General features: G+C 34.5%; 1 protein-coding gene across 1 annotated transcript; it reads left to right on the top strand.

Moving 5' to 3' along the window:
- Positions 1–9,267: 9,267 nt before the first annotated feature.
- LOC117120865 lies at positions 9,268–14,439 on the top strand. The gene has a single exon (XM_033265961.1). It carries the CDS (start codon positions 9,632–9,634, stop codon positions 11,072–11,074), a length of 1,443 nt encoding a protein of 480 aa, XP_033121852.1. The 5' UTR covers positions 9,268–9,631; the 3' UTR covers positions 11,075–14,439.
- Positions 14,440–17,089: the final 2,650 nt, after the last annotated feature.

The following is a 17,089-nucleotide window of genomic DNA, read 5'->3' as shown; positions in this document are numbered from 1 at the left end:
GACATGAATAATATCAATGTCTCAAGTATGTCAAGGTGTCTTGCAGTACTTTTATGTCTGTCGATCATTCTTTATACAATATATACATAGGTTGCATCTTTTAGTGGTATTAGAATACTTATACAGTATTATGATTTTGAAAAGGTTTTCCAAAATATAGGAATTTACTTTTACATAATAATCATCATTACTGACCTAATCGGCTGTTGCATTTCATCATTAATGTCACACTTGAAACTCGAAGTATATAAACCGTTTAGAAAGCATGAATACAAACATGTGTCAAACCACCACCCACCCCAAGCACTGAGGTGCAGTTGTTTTGTATATTCTTATAGTTGTCTTTGTCGTATGCTGAGAATCTGGCATTGAGTTCTTTAAAGCTTGAGTCATCCGGTTTTCGAAAGTTCGTAAACGGGCAGTAATTCGTCCTTCAGGGCCAGGATTCCTGCTGTGCTGGAAGCTCCAACATTAGTTGCCTCTAAAAAAATCTAAAATGTTGTTGGTCTCTTTTGCATCATTATGTTTTTATCTGCAATGTAAAAACAGCGTGGAGGATTTAAACGCAAAGCTCCACGCAATATTATCCCGTCTTAGGTGACACGTTTAAAAATAACGTATTTAGGCCCGGCTTAGGTTCCTAACGTGTTTAGCATTAAATGTGGTTAGGTATTTTACATCATGATGTCAAATAACTAAACACATTTTAATTCTAAACAAGTCAGGATCCTAAGCACATTAAGATATTTGTGAGAAAGAATTACACCATTGTCCTACCTGGTAACTCATTTTCTATGGAATTACAACATTTTACCACAAATATTCTACCAAACAAACATCTATCTAGAATCGCACCAGTTCACAAGATAGTTAATGGTCAATGGAATCAATACTCCACAATGTATGTCCTCCTACTACATAATTCATGCTCTTGCCATTCATGCCAACCCTTATAATATGAATTATTTTCAGATTAAACCTCACATGGGCTCCCCTTCACTTGGGACCCCCATTCGGCCGCTCCCCAAAATTAAGTCTCCTCCTAATTCTGACAACAAAAGTTTTCATCCTGGCTTGGGCTCGGGCCCTATGGAGATTTTGTTCTTACCCCGAAAAGTTTTCATCTTGGGCCAGGCCCCCAGTAAACCCGGGCCCCGGGGCAGCGACCCCCTGCCCCCTCTCTATAATATGTTTGAGGTACGGTTCTATAAAAAATAAGACTTAAGAAACTTTATCTTTGATGTATTTACTTTACCTACTTCAAAACCATGAGTCCACACCCATCTCAGCTTCACCATAGTTAAAACCTGGGTCACTTATGCATTTTATTTTAACAATTTTCAGATTTTCTTGACTTATAAAATTGCATTGCAGGACGAAAAGTGTGGGGGAACAACCCTTCCGAAAAATATGTAGGGAACGTGACTTCTGCCCCCATGATCTTCCCCAATTGGTGCTTGAAAGTTCACACCACCTCAGTACCAACATGGAACTGAGGAACATTTTGAGAATATGGACCTTTGAGTGCCCGGAAATTGCACTCTCATACCTTCAAAATCTTACCAAATGTCAACAACATAACAATTATTTTGCTTGATACAATTTAGGGGGTGCGATCGCACCGTCTGCATTCCCCTGCATCCGTTCCAGAACGTAACATCGGAGTTCGTAAAATTGCGATATCACTACTTAAATAAGTCAAACTAGATAGACCTAATAACAAAGTATCCGTGTCATCGGCTGTATACAGTGGTGTATACTAATATACTGTTACTGTTTATTCATCATTATCAATCGATTATTTACATTTCACAAACGTAAAAAGAAAATTTTGTTTTTGTATTGATACATGAATGGAGGCCTGTATAGGTCCGGAGACACTTAACCTCAGGCCACCTAAAAAAAGAAAAAAAAAAAGATTAATAATATGAGGCTATAAAAAGTTGTTTAGTCAGTACAATAAATACAGTAAATAAATAAGTACAATAAATTAAGTGAAACAAAATGAGAAGTGGGCGCACACGCGCTCCCAAAAATTACTCGCGCACCCCAGTCGCCCCCAAAAATCACGGTCAAGTAGTTAAAAATCACCTAAAATCACATTATTTTGACGAATTAGCGCCCCTCAACTGATCATCGATACCCCACTGGCTGTATATTGTTTCATAACGGCCATATAAAATCAAGTTGACTAGAACAGAACACTAGGAGTTAATCTAATTAAAGAACCCTCCATTTAAAAAACACCTCTAAATAAAGACCACCTTTCTGCGGTCCCACGTGTCTATCTTTTAGTTTTATTAGAATAATTTTTCTATTAAAGAGCAAAGGTTCTAAAAACCATTAAAACCCCAGTTACAATACAAAATTGGCGGGAGCTCCTGTACAAAAGAATATATTTTCTTCAACGACATATCCATGCGGTTTGCGCAGTGATGTCGTTTTGGTCTCTCAATCTGAAAAGTGGTTGTGTCCTTGGGAAAGAAACATTACTTTTCAAGGGACGTAAGTGTGGTGTGTGGTTTGCAATGACTGTGGCAATAATGTGAAGCGCATAGCCCTACTTGACGCGCTATAACAGCTGGCATATTTTTTTAAATTATATTATATTATTATATCAGATTAATTAGCAATTTATTTACTTTCAAGAACATTTTTATCATTATAGTGCAGCAGTTATGTCGTGCACTTTGTGATAAAAACATGAAGTTAACTTGGTAAGGCAGCTCAAAGATGAGACATTCTGGATGTTGGCAGTATCGTTCCGATGATACGGCCTATCTTTCATGATTGTGCTTCCAGTACATTAGACCTAATTCTTTTTACTCAAAAACCTTTTCATATCTGCTGTAAATACTAGGATAGCTTTTGTCATAGTAGATTTTCAGATACATGTTTTTGACATTCAATATGTTTGCTACCCTCTACGATGGCTTACTTATGCTCAGTAGGCTCCATCATCTCTATCCTGTATAGAGTACCATATTATATTTACTATTGTTTTTTTTAATTATATGTTTATCGTTTAATTCTACTCAAGTTTATTATATATGGTAATTATAATTATTTATAATTTGCTCTACATCTAATAATTCAACTTTTGCCTACACAGGGATTCCTGTTTCCATTCCTTACGTTGTTTAGGCTATTCTTTCCTTCCTTTTCCTTTTTTTTGTCTCCTTACCCCATCGGGGATGGCCCCCCGCCCCCCGGCGGGGAGAAAAACACAATTCGTCGGGGAGAAAAAAGAAATTATATGTATTTTCTACATTATTAGTAGACTCTAAAATCGATTAAGTAAGCATTTGAAACCCCTAAATTGTCAAAATGATCGTGGCTTCGCCCCCTGGACCACTTTCGAAACCTTTTAATCGAAGCTCGACCACGCCCAATTTGCATTCGTCGGGATAATCTGCCCCCTCGTCGGGGGATCGGCCCTGCGTCGGGCAAAACCTGGCGCCACCTCTGCTCCTTACCGTTACTTTCTCCTTTCCTGTAGCCTTATCATTACTTTATTACCTTATCATTTCTCATATCTCCTTATCTTTTTGATTTTTCCCTCCTTATGTTTCCTCAAGCTTTTTTGTCCTTTTCCTTTTTTTATGTTACGCTGTCTTCCTATATTTTACTTTCTTTTTCCTTATATTATTTTCTTTCCTTTTTTCCCTTACATTTACAATACTTTTTCTTTCTAAGCGAAACTAGTGGAAAGATAATTGTTTCACCCCACTTACCTGCAGATGGAACAACCCCATAATAAAATGAGTGACTATCGGTGTGCCAAATTACTAAGCACCTAACTCTCTATTAAAAAAAAAACATGTTGATAAACTAAATATTTTGGCAATTTATTATAATTATTACATTATCAAGAATGGATGGAGAATTTCTAGACATTTTTATACTCTTTATAGAAATAATATGTTTATTTTAGGCAATGATTGTTATTATTTTTGCGAATGATATGGGAAACCCCATTTGTGTAAGTTCGTTTGGTTGTTTTGATTTCGTTTGGTTGTGAGAGGTACTCATTTGTTACACAATATCCCCAGTGTGTTTCTTCCGTGACAACATCACTGGGATCCTTTAGAGTATGTTTTTTTTTTGTTGTTTTTTTTTTTTTCATACTATTTCATACTGTGGAGCGCAGAAAGTATCAATATCTAAATCTGCTACTGTTCTACTCTTATTTAAGAAGTAGCTGTTTGAAAATCCCATCTTGTCGATTAAATGAGGGCGTAGTATCTAATTGTTATGTTATTCTCAGTGGTAGTTAAATTAATCGAGTTTAAAAGTCTGAAGATTGTTATAAAATCGTTGTAGGGCTCGATGGTGCGGACAATTAGCTGCTTTTGGATGTATTTTCCTGTGAGTTGAAGGTTTTAGTTTGTCCAATCATGGTCCGATGTTCTATGGCGATAAGTGCACGACTGTCTGTCAAAGCACTGATAACACTAATTACTTGCAAGCATGCCTTCAGGTTCATTTCGTCAATTCTAACGGGATTTGATTCAATCAGCTTATATGCACACAAAGAAACGATGTCATAACGCGGCTATTTCAAGAAAAATAAAATTGTCTCTTCTCATCTAAAGTTTGTTACTCATAAATCACCAAATATATAATGATCAGTATCCTATATTGCCTACTGTAGGCATATTACTGGCACAAACATTGCGTACTTGTCGATAAGCTTACTGTACGCAGATTACAAGTTGGTAGCGCCTGATGTGTCTGGGGATTAAGCCTGTGGAGACATGTATATTTTGTGGTTATTTTAACCCATTATAAAATCATCACCGAGCTTAAGTACATTACAGACAGTTGACCATAATTAGTCAAATAAAGAATAAAAAAATTTACAAAGTTCGTGGTAAAGGACGTCATCAGAAAGGGACAAAATGGATGTCAAAGTCTTAAGATTTAAGAATCTGCAAATTGTATGATTGACAAGTCTAAATTGAATTTTAGGGACAAATACATAAAATGAAAAACCAAGGACGAGTGGTTTTTGTTTACTTTCTAGATCACGGGTCAATAAACGACACATAACACCTGTTTTTGAAAGTTCTCTAAATGTTTTTAATTTTTCAATTTTATCAAATAAAAATCTGTTTCATTTCTTTTTTAATTTGATTTTTATCAACATTTTATTAATCAATTCACTGTTCTGCCTCAACGTGTTAGCTGCGTACTTTTGTCGATTTTAGGTTCTTTGTAGTTATCTCGTTTTCGGATAAGATCGGCGGTATTCAGTTGATGTCTAAAGTTGAGCGTCTCTACCCTTATCCTTTTTAGGTATCATATATGTTTTTGTTAAATACTTTTTATTTTAGTTTTGCTGCAAATTTTGTATGAAAATTGTATTCGGACCTCCATAATTCGAACATTTTCTTTAATTGTCTGGCTCAAGCTCTTCTACCATAAAGTTTAGCGTCCCAGCCCTCATCTATTTTAGGCATCATATATGTTTTAGTTAAATACTTTTTTATTTTAATTTTGTGCGAAAATTTTTTTTCGGACCTCCATAATTCGAACATTTTCTTCAATGGTCTAGCTCAAGTTCAAGGATGAAGATATTTTGTTGTAACCTTAATTTTAAGTTTAAGAAGACGTCGGTAATTAGTAATTACTCTCTATTTTGAATACAAAATATAAGGGAAATCTTCCTTCATTTTTTAAAATAGAAAACCGGTCTCAGTCTTTCTCACCTTCTCAAATTCGATCTTGTGTTATTAACTACATAATGCTATTTACTTGCTCCCGTCATACAGATTCAGATATTCATGAGGTGGAATTATATATGATTTGACTGACAATTAACATTTCATATTTTATCCCGTTTTAATTAAAGTCCCTACTTGTGTTGAGTAAGATTTGGTAGTTACAAAAAAAGTAGTACCAATCAACTGCCATTGGCTGATTTTCAAAATTGAAACACAAGAATACAACCTGATGTACTTCACTTACAATTTTATAAACTTACATTTTGGCCTAAAATGCCAAAATCTGAATTCGGCGAAACGAGTTTAAAAACCACCAAGACACATAAACAAACTATATTCTTTGTTTAAGCACTGGTACTGTAGTCAATTTAAGGATTTTTGTAGTGAAACCGGTGTAAATTAGTGAAAAGTGTTTCAAACACGTTATATTTTCATTGCGGATTTTTTGGGCTCAGTACGGACTCCAAAAGTATGCATTTTCTTTTAGTTTTATAGTGTATGCGGATTTTATAAGTCCGCAATGACGATATAGCGTGTTTTCAGTATTTGAACGAATTTTCAAATGCTGCACAGAAAATATAATATCTTTAAAAAAAAAAAAGGCCTTCAAGTCGGGTAACCATGCCCTTGTGCGTGAATATGATAACCTAATTTTATTGTTAAGGTACAACAGTGTAGATTTTATTTCACTATTTTTAAACGGGAAGGGGATGATGTTAAATGATAAATGCGTTAAAAGATATGTGCGAACTAGTTCGGTCTTATCTCAAAGACATGAGCATTAGCACGTATAGCTATCAGTCTATTATCTATTTCCTCACGTGATCTAAAGTCTAGCACGTTCTTTTTTTTAAACCAAAACATGAACGTGAGAATTTTTTCCAACTTCTGGTCAGTTTTGAACTAGTGCTGTGTCAGTTTGACCATGGATTGCTCATATGATGACTGACCAGTGCCTGTTTGCTCTTTAGGCAAGTAGGCCTGGGCTTTTTGTTAGGGACATATTCTATAGACTTTTCAAATCATCAACAGAAATCATTTATAAGAAAAGTTAGCTTGAAATTGCTAAATTTATCTAGGCGATCACGTGTACCTGTCGATGCTGAATAACCATTGAAGAAGATTTAGAGTATAGATTTATTTTGGTTGGATATTTTGTTTGCCATGATTGAAATCCGGGATCTTTTTTGTAAATCCGCCTTTTAGAGTCAGTGCAGAATTACCTAAATACCGACACGCCAATTTTATTTTGAATTATTAGATAACTTCCGATAGACAATTATTAGAATAACTGGGGTATAATTTGATATTAAGCTCTAAATAACAAAAGGAAAAGCTATCACAAGCAGAAAATGTACCTAGTACCAAATACACTATCGGTAAGCTGCCCTTACCTCAATTACTTCTTGCAAATTACGTGCGTGAACAAATACAAAAGATATAGAGACATTTTAAATCACTTTCCTTACTATTTAAACAAGTTTAATCATTCTGAAGAGCATTTGGAAGTGGATGATAAAACACGCACTACTTTGTGGTGTGTTTCAGTCAACGATAACAAAGTACACATGCGTAGAACTGTACAGAATTGTACGGTCTTTTTGAACATCTCATCTTCATAACTTAGTATTCAAAATATCTACAAATGTCGACTATACTGAACTAATCTGGGCTGTCACAATGGATGTGAGATTGGGATGTAGGCCTTTAGTCATCCCTAGAAACATCAAATGGATCATTATGATAACAGCACGTCTTTATGATCGACAATTCATTTATTTAATGTTACAAATGCATCGACTTGGTTTTCAGGGTGTTTTACCTTGGAAATTGTAGTGGCATGGTTTGACCATAGTTTGACTGATTTGTTCCATCAACAAGCTAGGTTTCTCTCCATCTGCCCATCGCTTGCAATTCTCATCAAAGCTGTCAACAGAATGTCTTTCAAATTCATATCAGATCCGATTGCTGACAGACATCTCCAGCGTCACCAAATACTACATTTTCCACACGCCGACACCGAGCAGACGAGAAGAAGCCTGTGTTTGGCGGGTTCGTAAGTTTAACAGGTGATATACTCCTGCTGCAGTAACATGACAATAAAACTAAATGACTTTGACAACTTACAACCGATTACGTTGGTTACGTGCGCTATTTTGTTATGTGAAGAATTCCTTTAGTAATAACACAATTCCAAGGGCCGAAAAAGATTCCTCTCAAACCTCATTGCTGCTTTAGTTGGTATGTTTCCGATAATTGTACATCATGTTCGAGATAACAACGGTGGTCCCCAAATACGCACAGATTAAGCCCACTTGAACATAAAGAACAGCTGACTGTTTAAGCTAAAGGGTAACTAGGACAGATTGGGCCTCTTCTACTATCATATCTCATAAACCACGCTGCAATTTTTGTACACCAAGAATAAGACTTAAAATACCTCACATTAATTCCTATTTATTATTAAGCAATAACTACGAAAAGCAGCTTTACAGAAGGCGTCTCAATTATTGACAATGATTACTATGGTTATATATGCTAGACTTATACATACTTTTGTATAGTCGTTTATTGTTACTTTGAAATTGGAATTTGCCCAGTGGTGGCGCCAGGACCTGCGCGACGGAGGGGCTAAAGGCCCCGACGGGGGGGGGGGCTAATAGAGCGAATCGAGTCTCACTTGGCTGGGGGCGGGGGCCGCCCAGGGACCCCGGCGGATATTTGATGAATTATGGCGAATTTTTATTACTTATTTGATAGGCATCGAGTTACTATATGACTTCATGTAGGCTGTGCTTTCTAATGTTGAAACTAGCTTCCAAAACCAAAACATTTTGAATAAAGCAAGAAACAAAGGGTGGGCCTATGCAATGTAACCATCTAATTTATTTTCAAATCCTCATTCTTGAAAGTGAAATTCTATATTTTGGAAATTTTGCATGAAATCTGTCAACCACGCTGTCATGGTCGAGGTTGCTTCACCTATCACGATGTATTCCAACCATCATGTGACTATCTAAATGAGCATTTGTCATAACAGAACGCAAATTATTTTTAATTAGTCTCATTGAATTATTATTATTATTATTATTATTATTATTATTATTATTATTATTGTTGTGATGATGATGAAAAGTTAACACAAACAATATGGTGGTTAAACGAATATTACATGTAAATCTTTATTTTATTTGTTCCCCGACAAAATTTATCGTCTTCCCCGACGGGGTGGGGGGGGGGCTATGCTTTCCCTACGGGGGGAGGGGCTATAGCCCCAGCCCCCTCTGGCGCCACCACTGAATTTGCCACCAATTCCTGTTTGAAAAAACTACATTTTGTTTCAATTATTTAAAACCACTGTCCATACTACTTCGTATTAACACAATGACGTCATCAGCGTTCTGCTTTTGTGAAAATTGTGGAAATAAAATAAAAACTCTGTAGGCGGCGGGGATCTGAAATAGAATGGCGCCCCCTAACTATATGTTACTCAGCAACAAGTTGCCAATCATTCAATAGCGGGTTAACGGTGTTTGTTTGGATCAGTGTGAAGTAGTGCTTAACCGAGAGAAGTACTCAAGTTGACGATTCTGCATTGCCTACTTTTCAATTCAGCAACTTCGGAAATATTTTTACCTGAGTTTTTTAATATTATCATTCGAGTAGCTACTTTATATCTAACAGGAGCGAGGAACAAGTTCTTATTCTTCGTTGTGTGATTCACTTCTGCTTGAACTTGACCAGTGTATACCAATCATCACTTGAGGCTGATAAATTCGAGTTTCCGAATTACTATGCCGATTTGTCGGTGAAATAATTTGGCATCGTGTATTTAACCAGTGAGCGTTCAACAAGAAAGCTCATACTACATAACTGACTGTACTCTATCAGCCTATATCTATAAGATGCATCATATTTTTCAAATAAACTTGTGCCGTATTAGTATTATACTGTTGCTTAGTTGGGCAAGGACTATATACTGTATAGAATTGGTCACTGGACCTGAGAACACGTCTGGTGTTGTCGGAAAATCAGCTCAGTTAAACTGTCATGTCAGGAATAAAGATACAGTGAACGTAGTTTGGTTTCACGTTGACTCGAAAACATTCATTTCAATTGATACGTACCTCAGTGTTATTGATCTTGACCGTCGGTCACGATACCACATCAAATCACCACGGACAGAAGAGGATTTTATATTGTTTATGGACAAGCTAAAGTTAACGGACGCTGGAAACTACCAATGCGGATATCTAGACGGAGATCGAGGATTCAAAAGTCTGGGTAACGCCTTGTTAACTGTACAGAAACCATTATTACCAGGCTCTCCTTCATGCGAGATCAGTTCCCCTAGGGAGAAGCCTGATGTCGGCGACGAGATCACACTGCGTTGTGTAGCCACTGGAAACGAGCTGCAGCCACTGCTGGCTTTATACAGAAACGGAATGCAGCTTAGATCAGTAGACGAACAGTACAGTGTTGAGTATACATTAGTCTTGGAAGAGACCGACATTGGAATAGAATTTGCATGTGTGCTTAAAAGTCCAGAATTCGTGGCACCACGAATCTGTAGTATGGTGCCAATTGTCGTCCGTCCGGAAGTACGAATTGTTCCAGAAAAGCAAGAGGTATTTAAAGGATCGGACGTTCGTTTTACATGCGACGTAAGTTCTAGTGAAAAAATTGTCAGTTATAGTTGGATACACTTACCATTACCAGTTTTATTATCCAGACGTTATATAGAAGAAAATAATGGACAAGTTCTAAGAATTTTAAATGCGAAAGTCACCGAAAACAACACCAAGGTTACTTGCCAGGTAAGAACAGAATCAGGTCTAACTTCTAATGCAAATGGTACTTTGCTAGTCTTCACGCGTCCTAGTGAACTGTATCCACATTCGACAACGCCAAGGCACGATCTTTTGACAGCGAAGGATAGATATAAATCCGATACCAGAAGCCCTAGTTACTATGACGAGAGTCCAACGATATCTTCCCCAGACGACGGATCGTCAACTACCATTAGGCCAGTTGTGGCTATGCTCGTTGCCGGAGTTGGTGGAATAGTATTCTCGTTGTTAATCATGGCAGCAGTATTTGTGTTCACCAAACACGAAGAGCAAGAACTTTTGAAGAAATTTCCACATGTTACCATTGAAGTTATGGACAGACATCATTCATTTCAATCTGAGGAAAATCCTATCGCAACAGAATCCAGGGTGTATAGTATCAGCAACCACAATGTTCGAGATACGTTACAGGACATATACCCAGTATTTTTTGATAATCCATCATTTTCACATTCGTTAGAAAATATTTTCTCAGTTGCTACAGAAGCTCGGGAATGATAGTTTGATTGTCAGTTTCAAATTCATCCATAATTAAAAAGCATAGACAATACACATGTGCTAGCGCCCCGAAATGATGGGTCGACGTCTGGACTTTCAATCAAACGCAGTAGCTTTGAATGTTGTGTTCAAGAGGAGATGAGTAGTAACGGTTTTTTTAAAACTAATCCGAAGTTAAGCAACATTTAACAGTCTACGCCGATTTCATCAGGTCAGGTGAAATGAAAATATTCGTAAGCCTAGTCTGGCTAAAATGTTAAAATTCGATTTACATTAATATCATTAATTTATTGAAACTTAGAACGACAGGATTAGGCTAATTACTGAAATACGGTATACAATGCAATTATGTTTTAGGAAAGGTTTGTATGAATGATATGAATTGCCTCAGTAAATATACCTTCAAATGTGATTTTATTCAAAACAAAATTAAATTAAGAAATTTAGGATCTTATTAATTAAGGATAATGGTCAAAACGACAAACAGTCTGCTTCAAGACTTGGATTAAACATCGTTAAGTTGAACGGATGTTCGGTTTAAGGTCTTGTATCCTGTGTATAGGCCGAGCGGAACTGTACATATCAATTAATTTAATGCTATTAATTCATTCTAAATATTTGTACATAGTACTTTCTGTTTGCTTGGATTATCACCAGGCGTAATGTACCATACTGATTTGAAAGTGTAAATATAAATTATTGAAAGTATTTTGAAAATGTTGATACTTGTTTTGTTTTTTATCGTTATGTGTTGACTGTTTTTCCGTTGTAGAAATATATTGACCTGAAATAAAGTAAGTAGTGTACTCTATATTCTGGGAAGAGGCTTAATCATCAGTAACATAACTAGGCCTACAAACTGTAATGTTTTCAGTCTGCCATTGGACTCTGCTATAAGCACTATTACTGGTTTCAGCACGAGGTATACAGACGAAACATCTGAAAGCGTATGTGATCAAATTAAACAGTTTGATTTGAAAGTATTTAGATTTTGGGGATGATGCTCTTGCAACGTTCGTATATATTAAGGATGCTAGGCAGCATACTCACACTTACATGTGAATGATTAAATATGTATTGCAGTAACTTATAAGTGATATACCGTACCAACTATTTTGAATATCTACATGCATCCAATTGAGTCTAATAGAAAACATCATTGAACGTTTTTACAATATTAAGTTTTCTTATACAAATATTAATTAATTAGCGACAAATTATTTGCATGAAACAGTACGGCATAGTACACTTAGCGTCATGATTGACACTATGCATAAAGGTACCGGGAAAACTAGGATATAATCATCTTTACTAAGTCACGTAGCATTTGAGTATTTCCAAATTATTGTTAGATCTGAGAAGTTTGAGCATATCTCAAGGGTGTCACAATGGTGATTACGTCACTTGTGCAGTTTTCCCACCAAGGGCTATGAACGTGTAGCCCGTACTCTCCAAAGTAGAGTGCTCATAGAAGTACCTCTGCAATGGGTAAAATTCTTTCCCATTGCCCTTAAAATTAGAAGTATCTCGACGTTTACCAGTAAGTTTCATGATTGATGATGAATTACATTTAGAAAAAGGAGAACTTGATAATAATCATACACTAAGTTACTCAAATGTATATCATTGCAAATTATGCAATCTCGATGAGTTTATATAGATCCAAATTTTCAGATTATAGAAAGTGGACTCTGTCAATTTCCATTAGGAAATTTAGAGTTTGAGTTCTTATTATCCTATTCCCACTGGAAGTCTTTCGATTCGTTATCTCACATGTTTCACACTAAACTCGGCTCGATTTGATTGGTACGCAGTTGGCAGGCTCCGTCAATGTCTTACAGAAAACGGTCTATAATGCTTTTGACACCTTTAAATCTTTAAATTCTAATTTTAACCATATTATTGTAAACACTATCAGTTTTACTAAAAGGTTTTGGAAATTGAATCTTATAAATATATTTTAATAAATTTGCATAGGATAGGGCTTTAACTCTTAATCCACTCTGACCTTTGAAATAGAAACTAACCAGCTTTTGAGGTGGAAATTCTTATTGTCATTTTTGTTGTTCAAACTATAGCACGTAGGCTATCTGTGTTTAAATATTCAATCATTTTGGTAAACTTGCACTGAACCTCGTTTGCCTGGTTTGCCATAATAATAATAATAATAATAATAATAATAATAATAATAATAATAATAATAATAATAATAATAATAATAATAATAATAATAATGATAATTATCATTATTATTATTATAGTGGATATTTATAAGGCGCTCATTGTGCCAAAGCCAAGCAAGACAGAAAAAATACGAGAGTGGGAAAATAGAGCTAAATGCTAACCTCTAAAAACTGAAAATGAACTGAGCTTTGTTAGTTCGAAGATAATAGTGATACCATACTAACTGAGAGGATATCTGGAAATACAAAAAATGCAATTGTAAAACAATGTAACAATAGTTTAAAGATTTCATTTGTGTTAATTTAGCTCAACTCAAGCAATTTTACTACTTTTTTAAAGAATGATTAAAAAATACAATCATATGAACATTTTTAAAAGTTATAATGGCATTGAAAAATCAGTCAAAGTAAAATTGCGGAGAAAAAACACATTAATATTATACTGCCGTGATTCGGAAAAACGCATTATATCCGTTTTTGATAATTTTGAGATTTTTGGCTTAGTGGCATCCTATGGATGTAATCTGTCATGTGAATTGATCATATACCCTAAAAATGTTTATAAATATGAAATTAATATGAGAATTACGCATTATATCCATCCACCAAAGCAAAAAAATCCGGAAGAGTGCATTATATCCACCAAGCATTGAAAAGCGAGCAATCAACCAATCACAGAAGAAAATGATGCATATTTAATTAGTTCCCTTGCTGGTGGAAGGGCATAATAAGGCAAATACCAACTTTGTTTTTGATTAATAATAAAAGAAGAATGCATTGTTCTTCATCTTTTAAAGAATAAGTTGCAATATGCCCATGGCCAAATTGTGGCCATAATATAAATTTTAGTCTGTAATATAAATAATTACTGTTATAACTAAGACCATTAAAAAAACAAAATAAAATACATACATATCAAACTTAAAAATGTTTTACTTAGACTTTCCAATTAAGCCAATGTTTAGAATTTAGATATAATACCTATGCTAAATTTACATTTAAAATATTTAGCTATATTAAAATGAGTACACTTCCTTATAATTTAAGGAAACAAAAATGTATAATTGGGCCCGAATATGTGTGTTTAGTTGGAAGTTGTTATTTATTTTTTTGTTTATTAAATTGAAAGAGGGTATTCTTCATAGTGAATTTAAATAAACTGATTATTTATGTTGTAAAAAATCTTACTAACAGTGTTGTTGCTTGTTCTTTCTGTAGTGGTTAACAATAATATTTAATTTAAATTTTAATACAACATCTAATAAATCAGATCAGACACATTTTGTAAATATTTTATGAGAGTGAATGCGATAATGTTGCTAAATAATATAAACAAAAACCCTTAAAAAACATTCTATTTTGTTTTGTTTTAAGTTATTTAAACATAATGGAATTTAAACCTCTAAAGTCCTGGTGAAAATTCACTTTAATTTGTTCCTTAAGTAAAGAATAATGCATGCATTCTACTGGCAAAACTGGATATAATGCCCAACATCAGATTTTTCATGCTTCATTGGCTTTTGTTTTAATTTGGAAAAGCGCATTATGTCCATTTTGACTGGGTTATAGAACAAAATATACAGAAAAAGTACTTCAGTATGTTGTTCTGTTGTGTAATTAGTACATTTACACAAAAAATTCAATATAATTCATTTCCATAACAAAAGGCTAACAAGAAACGCGTTTTGCTCAATATCTTAAAAACTATGATTTTGGCTTATAATGCGTTCTTCCGAATCACGGCAGTATACACTGGGCTTATATTACATATTGAGTAGATTTTTGTAGAACTTTATATATTTAAAACAAGAAAACAACAAATGATGACGTAACTGAAGCAATTTATCCCAATTGAATATCTGAATGTACGATTACATAGTCACAAGCTGATTCATTGTCCATAACAAGTGATTGACAGGCCTACCTCATTTTCTCTGAATTGTTCACACCTAATTCGATTTTCTAATTATCATTTTCACAAGTTTCGTATGAACAAGAACGGCATCTGATAAGAAGTTGATTGAAATATGTTGACATTCAGGTGTTTAGCCTTGGGGTGAGACACCCGTGTGAATTGACATATAATACAGAGGTACTGACTAGGTTAGCACCGTATCCGCTAGCTTAAAGTCATAGTGAAGATTGGAAGAATGGGTAGGCCTACGTTTGTTAGTTTTAGTATAAACCGGGCATAGGCCTAATAGTACACATTATGTTTCAGTGATATACTTACTCGATGAGCGATTGATGATGAATGATAATAATAGTGAACGTGTCTTACAGCCAGGGCGTTAACCCGGAAGTTATTCTTGCTGTAATTTCACATTTAATAAATCATAAATACAATGTGATAAGATGCAGAAGCAGATTTACAGCACATAAATCGAATGAAGAAAATCATCTAATAGGCCTACGTATAGTGTTCCATTTATCTAGATCTGATCTAAATTTAGATCTTGTTTATCTTCAACATAGTTTTTGACCTACCATCTGGTCAACTCTGGTAAAAAGATCAAGAAAACATTAAAGTGCTTATACAAAATAGTTCGAACAAATCATCAATTTCTAATTTTACGTAGGTCGTAACATTTTTATTTTCGCTGATTTACTGATCTTAAGTTGGTTAGTAGCCAATTTAAGGGTGTATTCAAAGAATAATATAATCATCTATTGTTCTGAAAACATATCTATTTACATTAAGAACCAATAGGACAAAATTTCTGCTTACATTGTGAGACAGTCCAATTCCAGTGAAATAAAACTATTATTCATTGACAAAAACTGTAACACTGGACACTTGGTACCGAATTTGCTCAGTTACTAATTTAGTATCATCCAATATTGACCACTTTGCTATCGAGTCCAGAAGACGAAAATTCTAATGTTGGAGAATTTTATTTTTATTTTTCTGAGATAGGCTATTTGACAGAAGCAAATTTTTGTTAACGGTATTTTTATGCATGTGAATTTTAAATTTAGAGGAAGCTACATTCTCGTGCTATTTTTAATTGAAGTATAATCATAACTTACTGAAATATACAAAAATTTAAAGCTATTCAACTATTGATTTAAAATTTTGCAAGTATAGACCTATCTTTATTAAATAGGCCTATTAAATATAGGTGTAGTGTCGGTGTTGTAGGGTGAGGAGGTGAATGATGTCAAAGCCTAACTAAATTATTATGTTGTCTTAGGCCCGTTTTATATAAGACCCTTAAACTAAATTTAGATATAAGTATTAGGAGTTAATAATTGTTACACATGCAATTAAATTAATAGGCCTATTTAACAGTCAGGCAAGAAATACCAGGGCAATAATAATGTTGTTGAAAAGACAGGTAGGAAAGATAAGGTTGAAACCGAAAGGTTACCGATGGAGAAGAAGTAAATGAAACACGTTTCATATCCCAATCGGTTCTTACTAACCATTCGCATCCACCTACCAATTGAGATTATGTAATTTTAATTTTAATTTTTATTTACGCATTCTTGCAATTTAAAAGGATATTACCAAATGCATGTAGGCCTACCTATTTTAGGTGTTACAGAAATATGTTAGCGGGTAAACCTGTAAACTTTTCTTCCCACACGTGGCTACTTGATTTAGTACTGTGAGGTCAATATTTTTATAGATTTCTAATTGAAAGCTTTGGCAATTAGTATTTTCCAAAGAACTTTTTATTGATTTGGAATTTGAGAAATTAATCCTTTATGGATCACATAAATTTGTACTTAAACTAGTAAAACCTTCACATGTTTTAACATGAAATAAAGTAAGTAAATCTTAATGATTCACGTTTACTTGTGTAGCCTAATCACACTCATTTTCTCT

Source organism: Anneissia japonica, unplaced genomic scaffold (genome assembly GCF_011630105.1).
Source record: "Anneissia japonica isolate Jap-2015-1 unplaced genomic scaffold, ASM1163010v1 scaffold287965_len1858130_cov191, whole genome shotgun sequence".
NCBI classification, from domain to species: domain Eukaryota; kingdom Metazoa; phylum Echinodermata; class Crinoidea; order Comatulida; family Comatulidae; genus Anneissia; species Anneissia japonica.
Note: the sequence above shows the minus strand (reverse complement) of the source record. Positions and strands in the feature narration are given on the sequence as shown.